Consider the following 22,681-nt stretch of genomic DNA (forward strand, 5'->3'; position numbering starts at 1 on the left):
TTATAATTATACCACCATCTGGCAAACGATTAAACTATGAGGGTCAGGTACGCAAATCACTTTTAATATGTAAATATTACATAGGCCAATGAAGGTGGAGTACTTTCACATATTGTTTAAAATGGTGAAAATGACAGCATGTTGCGCCCAGTCTACTCTGCGAGAGTGACAGGTGTCAAACGGGTCTCCCTATTTAAAACTTACCGACACTAGGATAGGCCTACGATTGAGAGGTTACCTCTACACCTGTGGTATTTAAAGTAATACAACAATTAGCAGGTCGATGTATGCAATTGCTTTGGTGATCTGATTCATAAACATTTTACAGTCCAACCAATTCCAGTCCAACATATTTGTTCATCCCCCGCTTACACACGGCACATTCCTCTTGTTTGCCTTGTAGTTGTGACTGAACCATCTTTAACACATTAACTGCAAAACACCTCTGTCAGTCGACCCTTTCAGACATTTACACGAAACCCTTAGTTGAGTCATTAAGGTAGGTACCAAGCCAACATGTCGAAAACTGACAAAGTGCTCAGAGCATGCCAGAAAATGCCTCAAACGTAGGCTACTGAGAAGACTTAAGTTAATAGTTTAACAGCGCCCACAAAACAAACATAAGTTACTTATCCACGGGGATTCAGCTACAACAGTGCCGCGACTCCAAATTCTGATACAGAAAAAAAACAAACATTTATGGCAAAAACAATCCTTACCTGGAACGCTGGCAGCTACGGTAGCGAACATAATACACAACAGTAGCCCGGGACATAGCCTAGCCCTGGGAGGTCGGTCAATGCGTCTCCGAAGCAACATCCTGGAACACGCTTGTCACATCAAACGGAGCTGGCTGAAAATGTACGTGTCATTCCCCCATATTTAAAAATATATAAACTGCGCTTTCGAGAAAAGGAGAAACAAAAATACAAAGAAGAGCTTTCGAGTGTCTCCAGGTAGAGTTCGTGGGCAGTTCGTCTCAGCCTGCGCAACTTCGTGGTTAAGCCTTACTAAAGATAGCGGTGTACGACTGTGGGATAACCGATGGAGGCGGGGAGCTCAGATGACAGACAGGCTAGGCAGGCGATTACCTCGGAGTGGCATAGAGCAAAGGGAAAACTACGACGCGTGGCCGCATGCGTAATGGCGTAGGCAGAGGTGAGTGTAGGATGAACGCGCAAGCAGGTGAGTGTTCAGTAATGTCTGGAAATTACATTAAAAAACAGTAAAAAGAAAATAAATGGTGTTATTTTTTACTTCAATAAAATAATAAATAGGCTACATTAGGAACACATCTTCAAGTAAGGTTGTTTATTTTACAGAAATAATGTATTTTTTTTTTTATTGTGTTAAACTGGGATCTCAGTGGTGCCATTTGTAAACATGCACCCTTCTTAAAATGCTGCTAGAGGCTGGGTTTGTCTTCAGTGAGGAAGGAGACTCTACACTTTTGATCTCCCCGAAAGGAGTCACCATCTTTTAGAGCATCTCCACAGGGATTGTTGCTGTTTGCTACTGCACACCGAATCTGTCAAACGCAAAAGGTCAGTCACGGATTTTGCCCACTCAGCAACTCTTATCCAACACAAAAAAGGATGGGTGATTGACTCTACCCCCCAAAGATTTGGAAACAGTAGAAACGCATTGGGAAAAGTGGGTTGTACAACATCATCAGAGTTAAGTGTACTGGAATCATAGCTTCATGCTTTCTTGATAAAATAGAATTCATTATATTAATTAATGTGTCCTTAATATCTGGTAAAATTCACCCATTCTCTCCATTATTATCGCCATGAATGATTTCAGGTACTGGATACATGAAGTGTATGTTAGAATGTTCTCATGGAGGATTTGGATGGAAAGTGAGAAATGCAGGAGTCAATACCTCAGGGGTAAGATGTCTCAGTCTGGTTGGGGATCTCTGGATGGGTCTCTGGCGAAGGGGAGGAAACATGGAAGAACCTGGTGCAAGAACTAAATGTGGTTTTGAGATGAGATGAGATGAGAAGAGGGAAAGCAAATAACTTTCCAATGTTTCTAAAACCTTAATGCACAATATGAATATTCCATATTTGGCCAGTCCTGATTCACCCACTGTGACTGAGGTAATAAAGAATTTTCCAAGAATTGCTTACTCACAAGTACTATATGGCTGATCTTTTGATACATCTATTTTCTATTGGGAGACTTTATGCATGAACTGCAAAGTTTGTATCTCACTTTCACCTTACTTCTTGTAATGTCTAGCCTAATCATTAAGCCTTAATACATCAAAAAATGACATTCATTTCGCACTTTTACCATTTTATATCATGTTGTGGGCTACTGTTCCATGACCTCAACTAATAAAAACAAATAAAATGAAAGACATGTTTAATGTCTGTCCTCAAGTGCTGTCTTACCTCTAATAGGCCCTTTGTTAGGGATTCCGACTGCGGATTTTCCTCGTGCAAGAGACATAGGGAGCTCTCTAGTGGACAACTTTGGAAGCACATACTGCAACAACAAGTGCATACAGGTGATCACTAAGCTCAAGACATAAAGAAAGACATTAAAAAAATCCCTTGCAATAAAGTTTAAATGCCATAATATATTTGAACTGTCTCACTGGTGTATTACTATTAAAAGACATTTGAGAAAATAGTTGCATCATTGTATGTCCTAAACGGGAAAGCATCGTACCTCCTGGCCCGGATCTCTCCGTGTCACCAGGTCAATAAAATGGACGGCAGTTTGTGCTCTATCCCCACACTGTCCTGTAAGACATACTTTATCATAGAAAACTCTATGCATCAAAAACGAAACGGTGAATAATTCTCGAAGATCTCATATCCACCAAGACCTTTATATATATTTATATTAGTTTGAGCTACAATGTATATAGCACATTAGTGTTTTTCTCTCACTAACCCCACAAATGAGATGGATCAACTGTTGAACTATGCATTTAGGGGGAAAAAATAACCACTTTGAGAAAACATCCTTCCTCAGACAAAACATTGTCAAAACACACACACACACACTTAGGTTTGGCAATGATGACAGACATTGTGATCTCTGAAATGTATCACACATTGTGGTATCATTGGCCATAAAAAAAATTATAATATTCATCTGACAACTAAGTAAATAAGTGAGAGAACGGTTGTGTTCTTGACCTTACCTGAATCTTTGACCCGTGAATGTAGTTGAAGACCTCGCAGAAAATGGTCATGAGACTGTGCTCTGCATAAAAAAAAGTCGCAACTAAAATAAATAAACTAGACTTGCTTTAGTTCTAGTTTTCCCCCACATGCTGTTCCATGAAATCTGTCTACGTCACCTGTTGGGTCGCCTGTTCAGATCCCCTTTTATTTGAAGCTGTGCAGAAAATTTGGTTGCTTTCTTCCAAAAATCCATGTTTGGGTTGGACAGGGAAAAAACACTCTGTGATCTCTGAGCTACAGCAGAGAGGCTTAAAGCGGATCTTTGGCTACAGGATCCACAGAAATGGAATGAACATTATGACATCACAGTCTGAACAATTAGAAATTGAAATGATTAAATTTAAGGTGAAATGTATGCATTTTATTTGTTCATTCAAATAGAAAAATGGAGGTATTCAGAATGATTTCACAAATCCATTTATTATCGGACTAGATCAGTTCAATTGAGAGTCAACAGAGGAGACAGAAGCTCATGCTCGTACAGTAGAGAGACTGAAATAACTTTGGCACTTCGCTTTCACCCGTCACACGCTGCACAACTCTCACATGGCAAAAATAGTATAATCTCAAATATATATGCAGATCTATAAACACCCCGTTAAAAACGCACATTAAAAATCTTTCCTTGCTCCATTTAATAATATCCCACTGAGTGAACAGTAACACAAGGGGGATCAATCAAGCCATTTTAAAACCTCTTAAAGTATTTGATTTATGTAAGCCACTGATATCCCCCCCTGTGGGTTACAGTACAGTTGAGCCCTTACTTAATGTCGAGGTAGGCTGGGAGCCGGGGCCCAACCAGAAGGACACTACACTCGCCCCAAACAGACTCTGCCATGAGGTATCAAACCTCTCTTCACAATAAGCGACCCAGAACCCAAAGCTACTGTGCATCATTACAAACCTGTAACGTGACAAACCGTACCTAACCTGGTACATATGATCAGACAGACAGGTAGTGTACTTGTGGTTGTTGGGCATAAAACCTAAAAGGAATGAATGAAAATGTACTAGAGGATCATGACAGACCCTACTCTCTGTGTGCTTGAAGAATGTAATGGCTGCTGTGTGTTTCTCCATGATGTTGTTTTACAGTATCCACAAGAATGCTCAAATACTCACACACATGCACACATTAAGATGTGCGTTGTGTTAACAACAATAGTCAAGCAAGAAATGCATGAAGGAAAACAACATTTTGCATCAGTCACCTGATTCTAGATTCCTGGAAGTCCTCTTAGGACCTAAGCAACATCAAACTAATTTCTCATTTCTCTCTGTCACACACACACACACACACACACACACACACACACCAGATTCACACTCACTTTGACCTGTTAGGCAGGTAAGGAGCTTATGGGGTCTGAACAAAGTGCTGGGGAAAAACTGTTACAGTAGGCAGAAATGAGGCAAAAGTTGTGACAACAGTCTGCCGTCTTCTGCCATTTTAGATCCAAAATGGCTGCCAACTGTTGCCTGGCTGCGATCTTAGGCTATCAGTCAGGGCCATCCCTTGCATGTGGCATGTACATCACATATTGGCACACAGAAAACAAAACAAAAACAAAAGAAACATTGTGTAGTACAGAGTCAACACATTCACACATCCATGGATAACATGCAAGAGGACTTTGAACTTTCTACCTCTCCCACTCTAGTTTGCGCGCGCACACACACACACAGAGACAGACAGACAGACACACACACACACAGACAAACAAACAGACACACACACACACACACAGAGACAGAGAGACAGAGAGACAAACACACACACACACACACACACACACACACGTTCAAGTCTTTGTTGTCCCTGATGCTTCAGTACTTTGACTTAATACAAAAGTGTTTCACCTGACTGTACTGTTACTGGCCTCAAACCTCCATTTCCAAAATGTGTTTGCTTACGGCATACATTGGTGTAAAAAGTAAACAAAATAAAAGAAAACAAACATAACAACAACAACAAAAAACATCACAAGTTTGGTCATTGGCTCCCCCCCCCCGCCGAGTATTCACTGGATCCCAGATATCCAAGTTAGAACAGTTTGAGCCACGCAACACCCTGACATAGTAGAATAATACGTCTGTGTTTGGTTGGCCTGCTGTTGCGGAGCAGCTGTGGTTTCCATGATTTACACCACCAGCATCCTTCACTACTTTGAAGTGGCCAAGGCTACCAGAGATGAGGGGTACTCTTACTCTACAGATGAGACTAGAGAACATGGTTAAGGTCGCACGCTAACCCCTCTAAGGAAACAAGGATTGTCTCCTGCCATCAAGGATCAGTTTCACCTTCCCTGCACCTGTGGGCGCAGAACGTGATCTAGAACATGATCGGTCCGTAGCCTAAGACTATTTCTTTACGTCTGTGCCGATCGTCCTATTCCATATGTTATGCTAGAACACACAAATTATACAGTTCCACTACTACTAACTATACAGGACCCATCCCTTACACTAGTGTTTGAGGTCTGAGTTTTCCTTTCAAAGTCGTTCAAAAGACTCTCCCACAGGGTGAGAGGCCAGCAGTTTATAGCAAAGCCCTTCAAAAGAGGGCGAGCCGGAGTGCTGCACGAGCACTGATCCTGGACCAGTGCCCGGTCCTCGGCAGCCTGTCGTGTCGCGAGAGTTGGGGTGGATTCCGTGTCCAGGCTGACTGCAGGTCAGGGGTCGGCGTCGGGTTTGTGGTCGGGCTCCTGTCCGCACGCGGGCTGGCGGGCGTGTTGCGAGGCACTGCAGTGGCCAGGGGAGGCGCCGCTGCTCTCCTCCGCGTGTGTCTGCGGGACTTTGGCGTCCGTTCCCTCGCTCCCGGGGTCCAGGAGGAGGTGAAACGTGGTGCCGTCCCGCTCGCCCTCCTCCATCTCGCCCTCTGTCGCTAGGCGGAATTTGATGTTGAGCTTCTCCGTTTTTTCTGGAACACAAAAGCATAGGCATCTTCGTGAAGGGTCGGGCTTCGAGACAGCATGTATTGTACATTGCTGTGTAATATGACATGTAGGTGTGCGTTTTTGTGTGCAGCAATGTATCTCCATAAGAACTGATGCCACGTTGGCAGTATTTGGGCAGCAGAGAGTGATATATTCTGAGTGTAAGTGTGAATGTCAGCGTCTGGGTCGGTACCTTTGCCCAGCTGGCGCTCTTTGGGCAGGAGCAGCACGTCGACGTTGCCATGCTGGTGCAGGGCAGAGATCAGCTCCGCCCCTTCACGGCTGAACAGAAACACCAGGGGAATTGTGATGTCGTCAGTAGACACCCCGTCCCCCACCATCTGGAACAGCGGCGTCTCCTCACTACTGCTTCCGTCTCTGTGGTCTGGGCAAGGTGTTGTGGGTAATGTAGTTTATTTCAATTTTGACAGATAATATAATGTACTGTATACACACACATGACACACATTGAAAAGTACATCTCCGTGGGGTGTGGGGACCATACCTATGAAGATGACACCTGTAACCCCGGCCTCCTGTAATCGCCTGGCTTTGGCGGCAAACATGCAGTCTCCTCTAAGGGCCAAGGCAATGTGGCCCCTAAGGGCCTCAGCGTTCTCAATGGTGCCACAGGCTGAGTAGGGCTCGCTCCTCACTATGGTGCCCTTTAACTGCAGAGAACAGGGGAGGGAGAGAGAATCAGAGGAAGAGAAGAGAAAGAAGAGGTAAAAGACACCTAGGATTGAAAACACCTGTGCAGTTGTAAGCATAAAAAGTCAGGGTTTATTTTTTAAATTATGTTTGCTACTACTACTAAGCACACCCAACAATAAGTGCAAACCCAATATAAAGTAATAAATGGCAACAAGGAGTAGAGAATAGAACAGCACTTTTAACAAGTGTTGTTACCCAAAATAGTCAGTATCAGTGCTTTCTCTCTTTTGCTCACCCCGTGCTCCTGCTTGGTAAGGTCCAGGCCAAATTTGGCCGGGCCAGCAGTCAGGACCGTTCTACCCAGAAATGGGGGAGAGATGATCTGGACAATCAGGGGTACCACCTCCTCCTCCTCAGGGGTCTGACTGACCTCAGCCACCAACTTCACCCTGTACACACCTTTCTCCTGATCACACACACACACGCAGAGAGGGAGAGTATTTACATTCAATTGACGATTAAGAATATGGATATTTGGATAATATAAATATGGAAACATTCTAAAAAATCATAATTTACATAATTTTGAACACCATTAAGGTTCCATTGAGGGTCATGACAACTACACATTTTTTTCTAAATGTTCGCAGGTGCCAGTCTTACATGTGCCCCTTTGCCCGCTGTGCCAACGGCCGCCTCATTGAGTGGGGTGAGGGTGATGCCCATGCTCTTTAGGAACTCCACTGGCTCCAGGCCCGTGTCATGCAGAGGCAGCTCAATGCCCCTGTGAGAGCCAGCACGAGCAGGCAGAGAACACAACAGACATCACAAATCACATCGCCTTTCCCAAAGATAAAGAAAGACATCCAAAATACACTGAGATGATTTTTCCCCCTCCCCCTTAACTGAATATTTAATCATTTTAGTTCACTAATGTAGCCTTCATATGAGGTGCACCAATGACGGATAGGAGTCATAGATAGAGCTCAGAGACTGAATTAATCATTCATATTAGAACGATCACACCCACCGCTTGCATTGCATTTTGGGTAAATATCATTCTAAACCAATCAACCAGCACATGGCCACAGAAAACTACTGAGGTATCTCACTGATAAACCAACGTGAAGAAGCGTGGCACAAAACGGGGATCATTACGTGTAAACAGGACAAACTGTTCATATGGAAAAGCACACGGGAAACACAGTTTCATTTACGTTCACCCTGCAGCATGTACGCCGTACGTACTCTAGTGCACAGGGACTAGAGCGCTGCCGCACATGGCTGACTGATAATACACACGACTATATGAAAGACAAACATATCAGTAACATGGCAGCATCTGTTTAACAGGTACACAAAAGGCATGCATGGCACTCAGCCACTCACTAAGGTAGCTAGCTGATAGCAGTCATGTAAATGCGTCTATCTATAACTCTATGAGCATGTTGCTATCTATAACTACAAGGTGACTCTGCGCCATTCACATCTGCGTTCGACGACTCCAGTTACCATGGAAGCACAAATGACCTCTGGTTAGCATTCAGTGGATCTAATTATTGCTAATATGAGCCCAAGCAAATAAACAGCCCCCAACGTACATGAGCAGTCTATTCTGAGCACCTCTTTTCATATCATTCTTTTAGTTCACGTGTACAAACATGTGTATCCTTGGCAAGGAGAGTCTTTGGCAAGGAAAGTCTTTAGCAAAGAACACAATGTCTTTTCCTGGAAGGCTGTTGTGTATTCACAGTTCTGCATCTGCTACCTCAATGGCATGAACTCACTCAACTGTGCAGGTGTCCAAGTTCTTACCAATCACTTAACACTGGAGAGCAATGACCTGGATAGCCCACCATTCCTGAAAACCTCCAGCACAAGGGTGCACACAATCCCTGCCAAGAGACTACATACAGAGATCAGAGAGGGAGGAAAAGACACCACCATCAGCTCAGCTAAACACCTGCCCCACCTGACTGGCGAGGGATGATAGGCCCTGCCCACCCCTGTCAGGTACTTGTAGCCGTCGCGGATGCTCTTGGCGAAGGAGGGGTTGTTGGGGAAGAGCGTCTGGGTGCTGGGGCATGAGTAGGTGAACAGGTCCTCCCCGTGCTGGCTCAGCTGCTCCTGCCAAGCACCAAGTCAAATGATTGATGGGACCTTTGTGTGAGCGTTTTAGTTTGAGAAAGTGCGCACAACCAAGTTAAGGTGCAGGAGCCAAAAAGTCAACGATCCAAAAATAAGGGGAAAAAAAGGTCTGCACACTTGCTCTTTGCTTCTCAACTTTATTAGAATTTAAGTTATGTTTCGAGCCGAAGAACTCGAAACGTAACTTAAATTCTAATAGAGTTAAAAAACCGAGAGCAAGTGTGCGGACCTTTTTCTTCTTTTTGGACCTTTGTATGAGCAGCCATAATCCAAGATGGTGCTTGTGTCCCAAAGCTTACTATATACACAGTCATTAATAACTAGTCACCTAAAAGTTCAAAATAATCTCAAAAAAGTTTGGTCCTAACTAGTGTTGTTTTTGGCGGCCTGTTTTGGTTTTAGTTTTAGTCTAGTCTTTGTGTCAAGCTGTCATTTTAGTTTTTATCAGTTTTAGTCACGTTCATACTCTTTTAGTCTAGTCAAGTTTTAGTCGACTAAAAGTATGAGCATTTTAGTCTTATTTTCGTCTAGTTTTAGTTGACGAAAACGAATGACTTTTAGTCTTGGATTTTAGCATCTTTTTATTAATGCAATTCTATTTTAAGGGGTTGTTCCTCCATAGACTGGGTAAGACTGTTTTTAGTGGCAGGCACTATAGCACCAGCGAACTCTGAAACTATAGGACTGTATGAAATGTGCAGATAACGGTCTCCACTGATAAATATCACACTGGCTAACCTGGAAACGAGGTCCTATGTCCAAAATTCTGAACTACCCCTTTAATAGGAAATGATACATTTTGGTAAATTTTCATGGATTAAAAAATTACAAATATTACAGGTTACATAGGCACTGAACATTGACAGTGGAATCAGGTATGTTACACAGAGTTTGGTCTCCCCCTGTCACCATGAAAGGACTATTTGGAATATTCTGTAGACCTGCTGTTCCTTTTCTGAGAACAATTTAACTTAAGATCAAGTTGTCCTTAGGTTATTGAATGCTGTAAATGTGGATGCTATTTCACCATTAACTAGGTAGCCTAAGCGTGGTTACACACAATTGTCATCTTAATGCAGTGTTTTGTAGCCTATAAAACGCATTTCACGTTCATCACTCAGTTTTGGTAGGCTACAGGTCTATGCCTTGAGTGGTCGCTGCCCCTTTAAATGCGTGGGACTTTAATTACGTTTTAACTCCATGCTGATTTTGTTGATGAACAGCACCGTCTTTGATTCAGTTTTTCTACCGTTTAAATAAACGACACACGCGCACTTGTGTGGTTGGTAAGGAATTGTTTTCAATAGTTTTCTTGCAATTCCCACACAACATTAGATAGCCTACTAAGCCAAGGTTCCATTAAAAATGTGTCTATGATTAGAACTTCGTTGCTGATCGGTGGAATAATGTTATTATTGTAGGCTATATGACAGCGCCAGCATCAGCTGGACAAGCTTAGGCTACACACTAATCAATTAGATCTAGGCCTATGCGGAGGTGAGATAAATAGCCTAGTGCAAAGTTGAACTGAGAGAGTTGCCAATCTAACGGACTGAACGTAGCATATATTTCTTAGCTTATATTAGCGATAACGATAGGCTATACATCTACCGCTCCTTTGCTAGATGATCAAATATGATCAGATGAGTGACAGAAGCACCGGATACCAACAGGCCCACGCGAGAAACGCTGGTCCTCTGGTATGATAATCAGACCATGCAACCTGATGCGCCCCTGAAGTGAGACGCAGGAAACAGAAATACTGCAAAATAATAACACGACTAAACGACACAAAATAATGTTATAACATTCATGTCCTTCTGGTCTTCGAAAATGGAGAGATGTTAGCATGGTTTTTATTTTGTAAACCTTTAGTCTCGTTTTTATTCGTCAACGATATTGCCTTATAAATTTAATTCTAGTCATCGTCACATGGCCAGCATTTACGTTGCGTCTCGTCTCGTTATAGTCACGTGAAAAAAGTTCGTTGACGACCATATTTAGTCATAATTTTCGTTGACGAAAGCAACACTAGTCCTAACCTTAAAAATAATTTTCAATGGAAATTTACGTTGAAAAAAACCTTTTCAACCAACTGCAGAAGGCAAGCAACAACAATGAGCCAACAACAGATGGCACTCTTACAAAAAACATTAGGCATCTGATACCTCCAGTGCTTTTTGTCAGTGATGTTAACATAATGAGCTTGATTCTCTATGTACAAGCTCTGTATGTACTGAGCTCTCTGTGTGCTGGTAAGGACCGGAGCCTCACCGTGTGGTTCCCCTGGCAGGGAGGCTGGGTGGTGGACAAGGCAACAGGAAGCAAGTGGGCCTCCGTGGTGAAGATGTAGTTATCTATGTCCAGAGGCAGCTGGCTCTTTTCCGAGAACAGCAGGTAAAGGTACTTGAACATCTCCGCCAGGAAGAACGAATCCATCCTGGGACAAAAACAAGGTGAATCATTTGTGAGTTCAAGATGTTTCTAAAACAACACAGAGGAAAAGGAGCGGGGCAAAAAAAAAGGGAGAAATACTTCTAAGCATCAAAGCAGAAACAATGAGTATAAACCACACAAATAACAATGAAACATAAGCATCAAAACACATTCTGGTGTAAAAACTTCATTGAGATAACAAAATTTCCATTGATAATGCTACTACAGTAATTTTCTGTGGATTAGCTGCATTGTGTATAAGCCGCAGGGCTGTGTATTAAGCAAGTTAAAAGAAACAAAACCGTAATAATACCATATTAACTGTTCCCGTGTATCAACCTCATAGCAAAAGAAATTGAGCAAAATCAATGTACTATAAGCCGTGGCTAATAGTCGGGAAATTACGGTAAACGACACCGTTTTTTTTCTCCGAGACCCAATTTTCTCCCCCGCTGTGGCGCGTCCTCTACCTGTCCTCGTGTGTGCCCGTCCTCACATCCTGCACGGCGGCGAAGCCACAGGGGACGCGGGCGTGTGTGTTCAGCTTCTCCACAATGGACTGGCCCACTTTCAGATAGTAGGGGTCCCCTGTTGCCTGTGGAAAGGGTTTCATAGGGAATCATTGTGCTGATTGAGGCCTAAAAACACACAAGCTCATCTACAAGCGATATTATTCATTTATGATTGGACGTTATCTAGTTGATGGAAAAAAAAAGTGGTGCTCGACAGCCTAGAATCCGTGTTGACGTCATTCATTACCTTGTAAAGGAAGTAAGTGCTTTCTGCAAACTCCGGCCGCAATGGATGCTGCCCCCAGTGAACCCGGAACTCTGTAGTGAAAGCCTGAAAGAAAGAAAGAAAGAAAGAAAGAAAGAAAGAGAGAAAGAAAGAAAGAACGAAAGAGAATGTACTCTGAGTCATGCATATCAGTAACCAGTCGTTCCTGTAATGAGTTACTGCAATGGAGGTTCACATTTCTCTGTATCCATCTGAGTCGGTGTGTTCTTTACCTCTGGAAGAAACTTGTGCTGCTTGGTGACCTGATAAAGCATCTCATGAGTCTCAATAGCTGGCTTCAGATCACCTCTTAGCACCTACACACACACACATACATACACACACCAAAAGATAAACATACGTACAGTATATACACACACACCAAAAGATGAACGTACACAGACACACAAATTCATGCACAGACAACTACTAACTGCTGATGTAATTTTAAAATTGTAATTGTTGTTCTGCTGTTCTACTATCTTCTGGAGTTGTAAACATTAAGGCCCTCTAAGTCTCATGTTGTTGTGGCATATGCTGCTGCTGCTGAGACTCCAACTGGGTAACTTAATGAAGTAAGAGTGTGGAGCAGACAAAACAACACTGCCCACTCCTCCAGGGGCAATTACCAAGCAACCAGGTGCTACTGTTGACAACATGCAGCCAGAGCTGGCTGAGAGCCTACAGTAAACATGGGAGAGGTATCGAGCCTCTGAGGCTGCGTTTACACCAGCAGGCTTTGATACACAGTTCTGATTTTCTGCTAATACATCCGATTTTTTGGACTGCCTGTTTACATCTACGTTTGAGAGTGGCCCATATCAGATATCTGTTAACTAATGATTCACTCATTTTTACTCATTGAAACACCTGAAACACAATCTGCATGCACACCTAAGGAATTTTGGTCATCAAAATGAAAACAAACAAACAGACGGCACTGCAAGTGCACAGCATAAGCTTGGATTAGGGTCTTTCAGTGGCTTGTTGTTTACTTTCGTTACCAAAGTATCTTGAGAAGTTCGCAAAATAGGCTTTTGTCAGAATTGTGCCACATATGAACAAACAAATCGGATGCTGGGTCACATCGAGCTGACGGTGTAAACGTAGTGTGTGCGTGTGTGTGTGTGCGCGTCTGTTTACAATTGCAGGTACACAGCTTTGTGAATGAATGAGTGAGTATGAGAGAGTATGTGCATGTGTGTGTGTATGCATGCGTGTGTACCTGCAGTCCAGGGAAGAAGGCGAGCAGAGAGTCCATCCAGCTGCGCACGTTGACGGTGGGGTTGTGCATGTGCACATTCAGCAGCAGAGGCGGTTGGCTGATGTACTTCATAATGGCACTGTAGTGCTGTGGGTATCACACACACACAAACACACAACTGAGTGTGGAGTTCTGCTGTACAATACTACAGTGATAGTAATATGAATAAAACATTGAATCAATATCTAATATGGGCATTCTGTTGCTGCACTGACAGACTTACAGTATTAAAGCGCTCCAGATACACATTGTCTCCCAGCAAAATGTAGGCCTTCATGAGATACTCATAGTAGGAGTCAATGCCAGCACCAACTCCACTATCTGGGGAGTAAGGAGGGAGAAGCCGAGTGAGAAAAGATGGAAGAGACCATAAAATATTTATTTCCCATTTCACAAATTATGTGTGTGAGGAAAGCAGCATTTGAGTGTTAGGCTGACTAACCCCTGCGGACCCAGTCTCCGTTATGGATGTTGATGACCGTTCCGACGAGGTCACTTCCTCTCTGTCTCTTCTCCCAGAGCACATCTAAGGCCTTTCTGGCATGCTCCTGTACAGAATAGGACACAATGGCGTCAACACACACACACACACACACACACACACACACACACACACACACACACAGAGATTATCATCAAACCGCATTCCACTAACACACAAGAAATACAATAGCTCTATTCTCTCTCACTCTCTCACACCCACCATCACATATAGACAGTATAAAACACTACTATATTTGCCCCCACATACATTCGTCACAACACAGAACAGGAGGTGTACCTCAAATACAGAGTCTCCAGACAGCCTGCTGAGAGCTGCAAACTCCAAGATCATGGTCCCCGCACATGCAGTACAGGTGTCCGTCTCCGTGCCTGTACGGGAGAGTGGGTTCAGGACCCCGTACTTCAGGTTTACCTGCGGAGAGGGGGTAGGATAAATGAAGTAATTTCATAAAATTACTATATTCACCAACATTAATTCATAGTACATGCATATTTAACAAACTGTAAACTCATTTGAGTCTTCAAGTCCATTACCTGAGAGAGTCTGACTATTGGCAGAGGGCCAAATGCACTCTGGATGCACTCTGAATAGTAATTAGTGGCAGCTGGTTTTTCTTACACAGTGTGTGAAGTGGGAGGAGAGTGCATCCCCAAGCCTGTGATTATGTGGAGTTTAGACAACATGAGACTTTTCTGGCAGGGGTCTCCCATGTGTGCATTAAGCCTACAGCGTTTGTTATGCTGCACTAATCCCAAATGCTCTGACCGTAGAAACAATGCAAACCGAGTTGAGGAGGGGAGGGAAGGGGGGGGGGGCGTGACAGACAGTGAAGTTATGAGCTAATAGTGATGCGTCAGAAGTGCAAAGGTATTACACTGTCTCTGCATGCATGTGCATACGAGAGAGTGTTAAGACAGCTGATGCTAGCTCACGTGTGTGTGTGTGTGTGTGTGTGTGTGTGTGTGTGTGTGTGTGTGTGTGTGTGTGTGTGTGTTACCCGTGGGTAAGGCAGGCCGCTGGTGGTGTTAAAGGCAGGCAGCAGCCGCTGGCCGAGGTCTTTGGCCATGAACAGCAGCTCGTCCCTGTACCACTGCATCCGGTCCCCTCGCTGCCTCAGCAGGTCAGCCATCACATGCGCCCCCAACAGGCCACTGCAGGAACAACACAGCTCTCATCACGCCACAATACATTTTCACATCATCCAAGTAGATCTTGAAAAGCACATCAAAGTTTCGGCTTCAGAAAATCAAAATCTGAACAACAATTCTTTAGAACAGAGACATGCTATGCATACAATAATTGAGCACTACAGATTTATTTTTCTCCAATAAAGAAAAGAGCACATTTCCCCTGCCTATTACTCCTGATGTCGTTTGTTTAAATTTGCACTGACAGACTTTATCGCTGATTTATTCGCCATAACACCTCTGTTGAGCATCCCATGGCCAAGCCCCAAGTATCACCCAAGTCTCACTGTTATGCTTTTCTATTAAAGCGCCCCCTTGGTAGAATTAGCTAGATTTCCCCCTCTGCTGGAGAAAGTACAAATGCTATTTCTTATTAACTGTGGAAAAAAGTCATGATAAAGCACATGGATTTGTTTACAAACTAGTGAAACGGTTAGCATAAGTTCAACAGAACAGCTTGTATGTTACAAGGTAAGAAATACAATTTAAAATGGGTTTCTTGTTTCTCACTTCTCTTACTGGGACGCTAGCCTGGGGACGATAGGGGGAGCGGGAAAAGTCACCATTTTCACCGGAACAGATCAATCATCCAAATAATTTCTGAACTGATTTATTAAAGAGAGACTATGCAGGATTGGCGATTTCATCTCCGGTTTTGGTTTCGCTCGTTTTATGCTTGCATATTTCTTTGCAGAGCTTCCCCGACAGCTTTAGCGTGTATATTTATAATTATATAGGCTATATATAAATATATAAATTGCAAGCGTGGTTCTTCTTGTTCCTTACGCGTCTCAGCCTTCCAGATGTAAACAAAGAGCGATCGCCTCCTGAACAAACTGCAAGGTTGCAATGGCGGTTAGGGACACTGGGGGCGGGAGGAAATATTACTGTTTTCGATAAAACTGGTCAGTCAAGCAAAACAACGATTTCTAAGCGATTTTATGACTATGAAAAAGTTGCATAGGGTCTATTTAAGTTGGAATAGTTAATAATGCCAAGTTCCCCTTTAAATGCCCTGGCTAATGAGAGGACACTGGGATCATTCTGAGGGGAGTGCATGTGAATTGAGTGGGAATAAGCTGCTCATTGAAAAGGGCAACTTCAAGTTAACAGCAATTAATGACTTGGCTTAGCTGAGAAGTTCAGGGCCGGAAGGTGAGCAGATGGCCGCATTACCTCACGGTGGAAGCTGATCACTGCGACAGTTATCAAGCAGCTCATTTCAAGAATTATTTGAGGAGACATACAATGGGGTCGTTTTTCTAAATTACTGGCCAAATCGGAGTGTTGGAGGAGTCCTAATTTTGTCTAAAGAATTACTTCAGGTTGAGCAATGGAGGACAGGAGAAAGTTACCCAAGGACACGGATGTTGGTCTCAAAGACGGAAACAACAATGTCGTTATCCAGTCGGACGTCTCTCAGCGTCTTCTTTACAGCGTCCTCAAACTCGTCCAGCTTGTTTAGAACCTGTTTGCAGGAAAGATGAACACTCTGAACTCAATATCCCATTATCACTCAATATCCCATTATCACCCAACATCCCAAACAAACGATGACTAAAGAGTTGTTTCAGCATTCTCTCTCTGGCTGATGAGATGGAGGATTCAACAGTGGAACAGTGACCCAGTTTCATATAATTTGACATTCTCTACAAAAAGAGGAAGTTCTTAGAATTGTATTGATTTATGAGAAGTAGCCCGTGAACACTGAATCGGTGGTTACCTGATCCAAGTAACTATTTTCCACAATGACTTTCCAGTTTGTGCCTTAAAACTTCATTAAATTACTTTCTTGCTTTTAAATACCTTGCTGTCATCTTTTGCTATCAACTTACATGATTTTGTGATCAATAACTTTCTCCAAAGGAGGCCTGATAGTGATAGCTTTGAAATGTTCCCACACCAAGCTATTGACATCCTTCCTCATTTATCTTAGTTCTAATCAGTCCTGATGAGCCAGTTCAGTTAACTGAAATCCTCATTTTGGCAAAATATAGAGTTCGAGTGACCAGTCCAGAAGACAAAGTGTCAACAAAATACTCACCACAAGGGTGTCCAAGGTGTCGATCAACGTGAGCGAGAACCTAAAACACAACCACACCAGATTGAGCAGAACTGTTCAGAACAATGAACGAACATAAACTCTCCTGCGATCTAGACCCCAGAGAAGCAAAGACGGGTGGACACCAAAAATTCACATCCCCTGATTAATTCGACATCACATTCAATTATATTAATGTCACATACGCCACAGGCGTTGAATTCTTAATGAGATATTAATCCTCACTGAAGTTTCTATGAAAGCTTTCTTGCTCACATGCACACACACACACAAACAAACACCTACACACAGCAGACTGGACTTCTGAGGGAGAAAAAAGATGACCCATTTCGTAAGTGCTTAATGCAAATGGATGATAACCATTATGTATCTGAAGGGGATAAATCCATCCTTAAAAAGAAAAAATAAAGGGGGGTGGGGGGGGTGGCAGAAAAAAACAGAGAAAGACAGAGAGAGGGAGGGGGGGGGGAGAGAAGTGGGGCAAGGCTCGGGGGGCTCCTCTCTCATCCATGTGAGGGAGGACAGAAACATGATCTGATGAGAGGATGATCTGTTCTGTCACCTCGCCTGTCTATAGGGGACAGGGGAGCCGTGCACAGCCCAGCAGAGAGGCCGGATCAACACGCTCCTGCACTCAGCTCTCTCTCCCCTTCATACAGGCTAGCCACAGCAGCACTCTACTCAGGCCTCTCTCTGTTTAGTGCAGTGCAGTGCAGTGGAAGATAAATCATTACAGAGGGAATATAATGGCACCCACTTATGTACTTAATAAGGATATGTAATGTAATGATAAATTTCATGTTGTGTTAAAGGAAATGAGTTAATATATTCAGCTTATGATAAACGTTTTCAGCTTGAGGCCTTGTCATTCCAAAACTAGACCATCAAAGTCCTTGACGTGTTGGGGAGCACACGCATTATTGCAGCCACACTTCCAAGATAGTCGAGCCCCCCTTGTGATTCCCACCGCTACAGAAGAACGCAACAAAGACATAAAAAAACACACAGAATGGACGCTCCTTGAATTTCCCCTTGGGAATCAATAAAGTATCTATCTAACTATCTATCTATCTTCTTTTGCACTCACTTTCCCAAGGCGTCGTCGATGTCTCCCCGATTGGGCTCCAGCCCCCTGACCCTCCCTCTGCAGCTCAGTGGCATCAGCTCGTCAGCAGGGTAGGCGTACTTCTGCATGGGGACGAAAGAGCCTTTTAACATCACTATTGTAGCTACACACAGAGGATTTTGACATATGATTCACTGTTTATGAGGTCGATACATGCCTTGAAGGAAGGTGATGTATGAAAGGTAAAAGAATACGGCATCTTTTGGTAAGGTTTATTTAGATAGATATTTTTACCAGTGGGACTGAAGATATACTGCGGTACATAACAGTAATTCAATCTTCACAGTAATTCATTCTCGACCTCGGGTAATAATGGTCCAAATTCTTAACTGAAGTGTGGCATGTAAACTGCCCCACCTACTGCATGTTTAGGAAATAAACTAGGGCTACTGTTCTGAATACCCATCATGTATGAGGTAGTCTAGAGTTAGGAGCCAAAGAGGAAGAGCTTGAAGAGACCAATTTAATTGAAGGCAGTGTTGAAGGCCTTACAACAGTCTTGGAAGATCAGATTACAGAGGTGAAGCATAATCATTCAGTGATTTACAGATTGCATGAACATGCACGCACAGTTAAGATGGACTAAGGAATGTTCATTATTTAACTGTAATGAACAGGACTGCTTAATGCGCTCATGGCTTGCATGTGTCCCTTACCATGTAGCTGCCATACGCATGGTCAAACATCTCCAGAATCTGGTCCCTGAAACACAAGGGAAGAGCAGGATGTTAAAGAGCAGGCGTGTTGTGTACATCCAGATGCTAACAGGTGCCGGATTTCAAAAGATTAAAGCTTGAGACAAACAACGCTGAGCTCCACGTTTTAACTGTTTTTAATCGAGTAACGTTTCGGGCGAACACTCGGTGTGAAGAGCAGGATTTTGATTCATGACAACTGGCCATAAAGGCCTAAATGTTTTTTTTTTAAATAAAATACTAGGTTGTTTCACCTCTAATTGTTAAGCCTGAAATAGAGAGACAATGGTGAAAGACTAAATCTTTGATTATGAATTATTTATTTATTATTTATTTTATATTTGAATATACTATAAAAGCGCAATGGAAGCGCAATGGAAGTACAGTATACACCTGTAAAACCCTGGACATTTAGTTGTTGTAGCATGCTAATGAAGATATGCTGGATTTGAGTGAAATGGCATGAAATTACCCCAAACGGACTCAAGACAGCCAGTATTAAGCTTCCTGTGAATTGCTCCAATGACTCTGCCTATTCGGAACACACAGATCAGTCAACAGCCACTGAGTCATAGAGCTGGTCTCTATGCTTTACAAGTGCTGCTGCTGTAGAAACACCTGTCAGTGACCTCCTGGGAATAATCTCAGGTGGCGTGTGTGTATGTGTGTGGGCTGGCTACAGATTGGCAATGCCTAGCTGTGCTAAGGCCTGGAGCGTCTGTTCCTCTCCAGGGTGTGTGAAGAGTTGCTGGATGGGTAAATAATATCCTTCTCTTCCCTGATGAGACGAGACAGAAAGGATTTAGAGCTTTTTGTGGTCTTAGCAGGTGGCAATGTGTCATCTTGCTTTTCTCAGCAAAGTGCCAGAGAGATTGCAGGTGCTTGTTTATTTGTGTGAGTGTGAGTGTGTGTGTGTGTGTGTGTGTGTGTGTGTGTGTGTGTGTGTGTGTGTGTGTGTGTGTGTGTGTGTGTGTGCGCAAGAGAGATAGATAGAGAGAGAGAGAGAGAGAGAGAGAGAGAGAGAGAGAGAGAGAGAGAGAGAGAGCCCATCATCTTCAACAGGGGTAGAGGACAGAAAACACATGGCTCTCTACTTTCTGCTCCACACCAACAGTCTGAGCAATGTGACTGTTCGACTGCCAGTGACACACGAGGGTGTGTCCAAAGGGCAGATGGCCGTAAGGTGAGCATGTCTTGAGAACAGCATGAACACCTGCTCACAGTGTGATGGCTGATAAATGAAAGGCCTATACACCTCAAGCAAGTGGTGCAAATTTGTACGCGTCCAAGACGTGAGTCATTGATGCGCAGTCCAGTCCCAATTGTTGGGACGCACACACAAAGGGGTACAGTAATAGTAAGCAGGTGGTTCTGAAATCCTGCACAGTGAAAATCATCCATTATCAGCGCTGATGATTATTGGACTAATCTCTGCTCAATATAGCTGATGGGAACTGACAGTGATGACTGATTACCAACAGCAATGAGACAGAACTAGTTCTGTGATGATCACACAATTCCTGGAAGCATGAAAGTCCGACAAATTAAAAACCTGCTAATGTCTCTGATTCACCTTAATGCAATCACTTCACAGACTCATGCTTTCATCCAGAGTCACCACCAACAATACTGGCCTCTTGGAATAGGTCCAGAAGTCAGCACTGGGCAAACAGCGAATGTGTGGCTTGTCATCAGATTAATAAACAACACGCTCAGGCAATGTGTGGCTAAGCAACTTGCAACATCATTGCAGTTGCACAAGGAGGCATCTGCAACGTTCTGTGCCGCCAAAACTGCCGTTGGGCTGACAGGTGTCATTTCACCACACTAGTTTAAGACTCCTGGTAAGACTTGACTTTGTCAGAAGAAACTTAAGAGATGCCAGCCCTGCGTGTCCCACTGGTCATGTTTGTTAGGTTGCCCCACACAGCAAATATGCAGCCCTCCACCGAGTAGTGCCAAACAATTGAGTAACATCATTCAAATTGCGCAAATTGAGTTAATGTCAGAAGAAGACAGAGGTGAACAGGTTTTTGTAGAGGTGTATTCTTTACCTTACTTTGCTCTTCTCTTCAGGAGACATGGCCTGGTCGTCTAGGCCAGTCACTCCGTGTGACAGATTCATGACGATGAGCAGTACTGGCAGAAGCATTCCAAAACTAGGGCACGAGTGTGGGTCTCTGACCAATCTGTTCTCCATCTGAATGACTGGACAGTGCTGATAGCTAACAAGACGTGATGGGAGAGGCTCTCTGAAGAAAAATAGTGTGTACTTTTAATTCCCAATGTCTCTTCATCGGGGACCCATACCGGTCAAGATGATTCCTGGATAGTTAGCCCAAACGGTATTCCACTAGCGGCGATAGTTAGCCAGCTAATGTTAAGCTAGATGGTGTGAAGGATTCAACCAACTTTGTCGCTTTCTAAAACATTCACTTTGACGTTTTCTCGCGAAAGCCTAACCCCATCAGCCTTTATCGTAGAACCATTCAACGAGACATTGCTTCCGGTGAAACTATGCGGATTTTAAAGCTAACCAAACCACTGCTAACAGTACTGGACAAGTAGCTACCTAACGTATGCTAGTTATGCGAACTGCACAGTTAGCACGCTTAGCAAACACAATTACATACATTTCACCTGGAAGCAGACCCTCAAACATTAAGTGTCCTTATGACAACGGTTCAAAACACATTGCTGTCAATGAACGACAAAAATCGATGGAGGTAGTCTAATTGTCCACTTATGCCAGTGCCAGCGAGTCGTCTGGCTGTCCAACTAGCTGTCAAATTAGCCTCTGTATCGGAAACATTTCCAAATTGGTTACTTACGGCTAGCCAATGAATGTGTGTTCGTAGCCAGCTAACGTTACGTTATAACTCGGCTGCAATGAGCGATGCATCGGGTTGACCTACTGTTTCACAGCTTTGGTTTCATGCCTGTATTATGCTGAACCTCACGTTTCGACTATGTTGTTTTCGAGGGAGAGATGTTCCTGTAAAAGGCACTTGAACGCATCCAACTCCTGTGAAGCTCCATTCTTAACTTCGACCCCGGATTACTGAAATTACTTTCCCACAAACTGGAAGAACGCTCAACATGTTGCCTCCAATACCGTTAGAGTTTTTGTAAGGATATCTATCGAGTAAGAAAGTCAGAGGTTATCCCACGAACTGCAAGTGTATATATATACGTTAATGTTACTTCATTTCATACAACAGACATTCCAGTAAGTCCAGCTGGAAATACTACCGACAAACCAGAATTTCATTGGTCGCTGCGACTTTTTCGTAATCACATTGGGCGGAGTCCAGTCGAAATTCAACACTAACAAAAACACTGATTTAGTCCTTTACGAAATTACTAAATTACGAAATATTTAGGATACTGCACCCTTGGCAAGTAGCGATAATATTCATAGATAATTGAATGTCCTCCATTTTTTTGCTGAAATGTTACATGTAAGGTTCACAGCATCTTTGGGCAGCAGGCTAGGACCTACTGTAGGACCCGAAACGTGTGTGGTTAACGTTAAGCAGAACCAGCCATAAAAGGACATTCCCTTTCCTTTTTACACAAAGATACATGTTATTGTGTGTATGTCAGCATTTGTTCTGTCTCCGTAATTAAGAACTCCCAGAAAATGCACTACGGGTGAACTATTTGTTGGAGTGAGTGAAAT

The 22,681-nt window shown here is 43.3% G+C and overlaps 2 protein-coding genes across 3 annotated transcripts in view; both read right to left on the bottom strand.

The window, feature by feature from the left end:
* npdc1a (neural proliferation, differentiation and control, 1a) overlaps positions 1 to 1,092 on the bottom strand; it is a 26,083-nt gene extending 24,991 nt beyond the window's left edge. Inside the window, exon 1 of the mRNA XM_062554459.1 lies at positions 720 to 1,092. Within this exon, the coding sequence (XP_062410443.1) occupies positions 720 to 819 (100 nt within the window). The 5' untranslated portion in view covers positions 820 to 1,092. The remainder of the gene's footprint in view (positions 1 to 719) is intronic.
* A 2,515-nt stretch (positions 1,093 to 3,607) lies between these two features.
* si:ch211-282j22.3 (ER degradation-enhancing alpha-mannosidase-like protein 3) lies at positions 3,608 to 22,240 on the bottom strand. 2 transcript variants are annotated; one of them, XM_062555080.1, is made up of 20 exons: positions 21,054 to 22,240; positions 18,961 to 19,006; positions 18,266 to 18,366; positions 17,161 to 17,200; positions 16,472 to 16,584; positions 14,927 to 15,080; positions 14,206 to 14,340; positions 13,867 to 13,972; positions 13,648 to 13,745; positions 13,386 to 13,511; positions 12,394 to 12,477; positions 12,143 to 12,226; positions 11,854 to 11,978; positions 11,222 to 11,387; positions 8,772 to 8,920; positions 7,463 to 7,583; positions 7,095 to 7,265; positions 6,651 to 6,816; positions 6,339 to 6,530; positions 3,608 to 6,129 (listed from the first exon to the last, which is right to left on the bottom strand). In XM_062555080.1, the coding sequence occupies exons 1-20, from the start codon at positions 21,197 to 21,199 to the stop codon at positions 5,882 to 5,884; spliced, it is 2,571 nt and encodes an 856-aa protein (XP_062411064.1). In that variant the 5' UTR covers positions 21,200 to 22,240; the 3' UTR covers positions 3,608 to 5,881. The 2 variants fall into 2 exon arrangements, with proteins under 2 accessions (XP_062411064.1, XP_062411063.1); XM_062555079.1 differs by having other exon boundaries at positions 8,772 to 8,926.
* Between the last annotated feature and the right edge of the window lie 441 nt (positions 22,241 to 22,681).

This window comes from Sardina pilchardus, chromosome 14, assembly GCF_963854185.1.
Source record: "Sardina pilchardus chromosome 14, fSarPil1.1, whole genome shotgun sequence".
Taxonomy (NCBI): domain Eukaryota; kingdom Metazoa; phylum Chordata; class Actinopteri; order Clupeiformes; family Clupeidae; genus Sardina; species Sardina pilchardus.

What these genes read in the sequence shown, in the direction of transcription:
- si:ch211-282j22.3 (XM_062555079.1), bottom strand. Translation starts at nt 21,199, where the DNA reads ATGGAGAACAGATTGGTCAGAGACCCACACTCGTGCCCTAGTTTTGGA. An exon ending in GAAGAGAAGAGCAAAGTAAG is followed by an intron (nt 19,007 to 21,053) that starts GTAAAGAATACA and finishes CTTGTGTTTCAG; the next exon opens with GGACCAGATTCTGGAGATGT. An exon ending in CCTTCTTCCCTGGACTGCAG is followed by an intron (nt 12,478 to 13,385) that starts GTACACACGCAT and finishes GTGTGTGTGTAG; the next exon opens with GTGCTAAGAGGTGATCTGAA.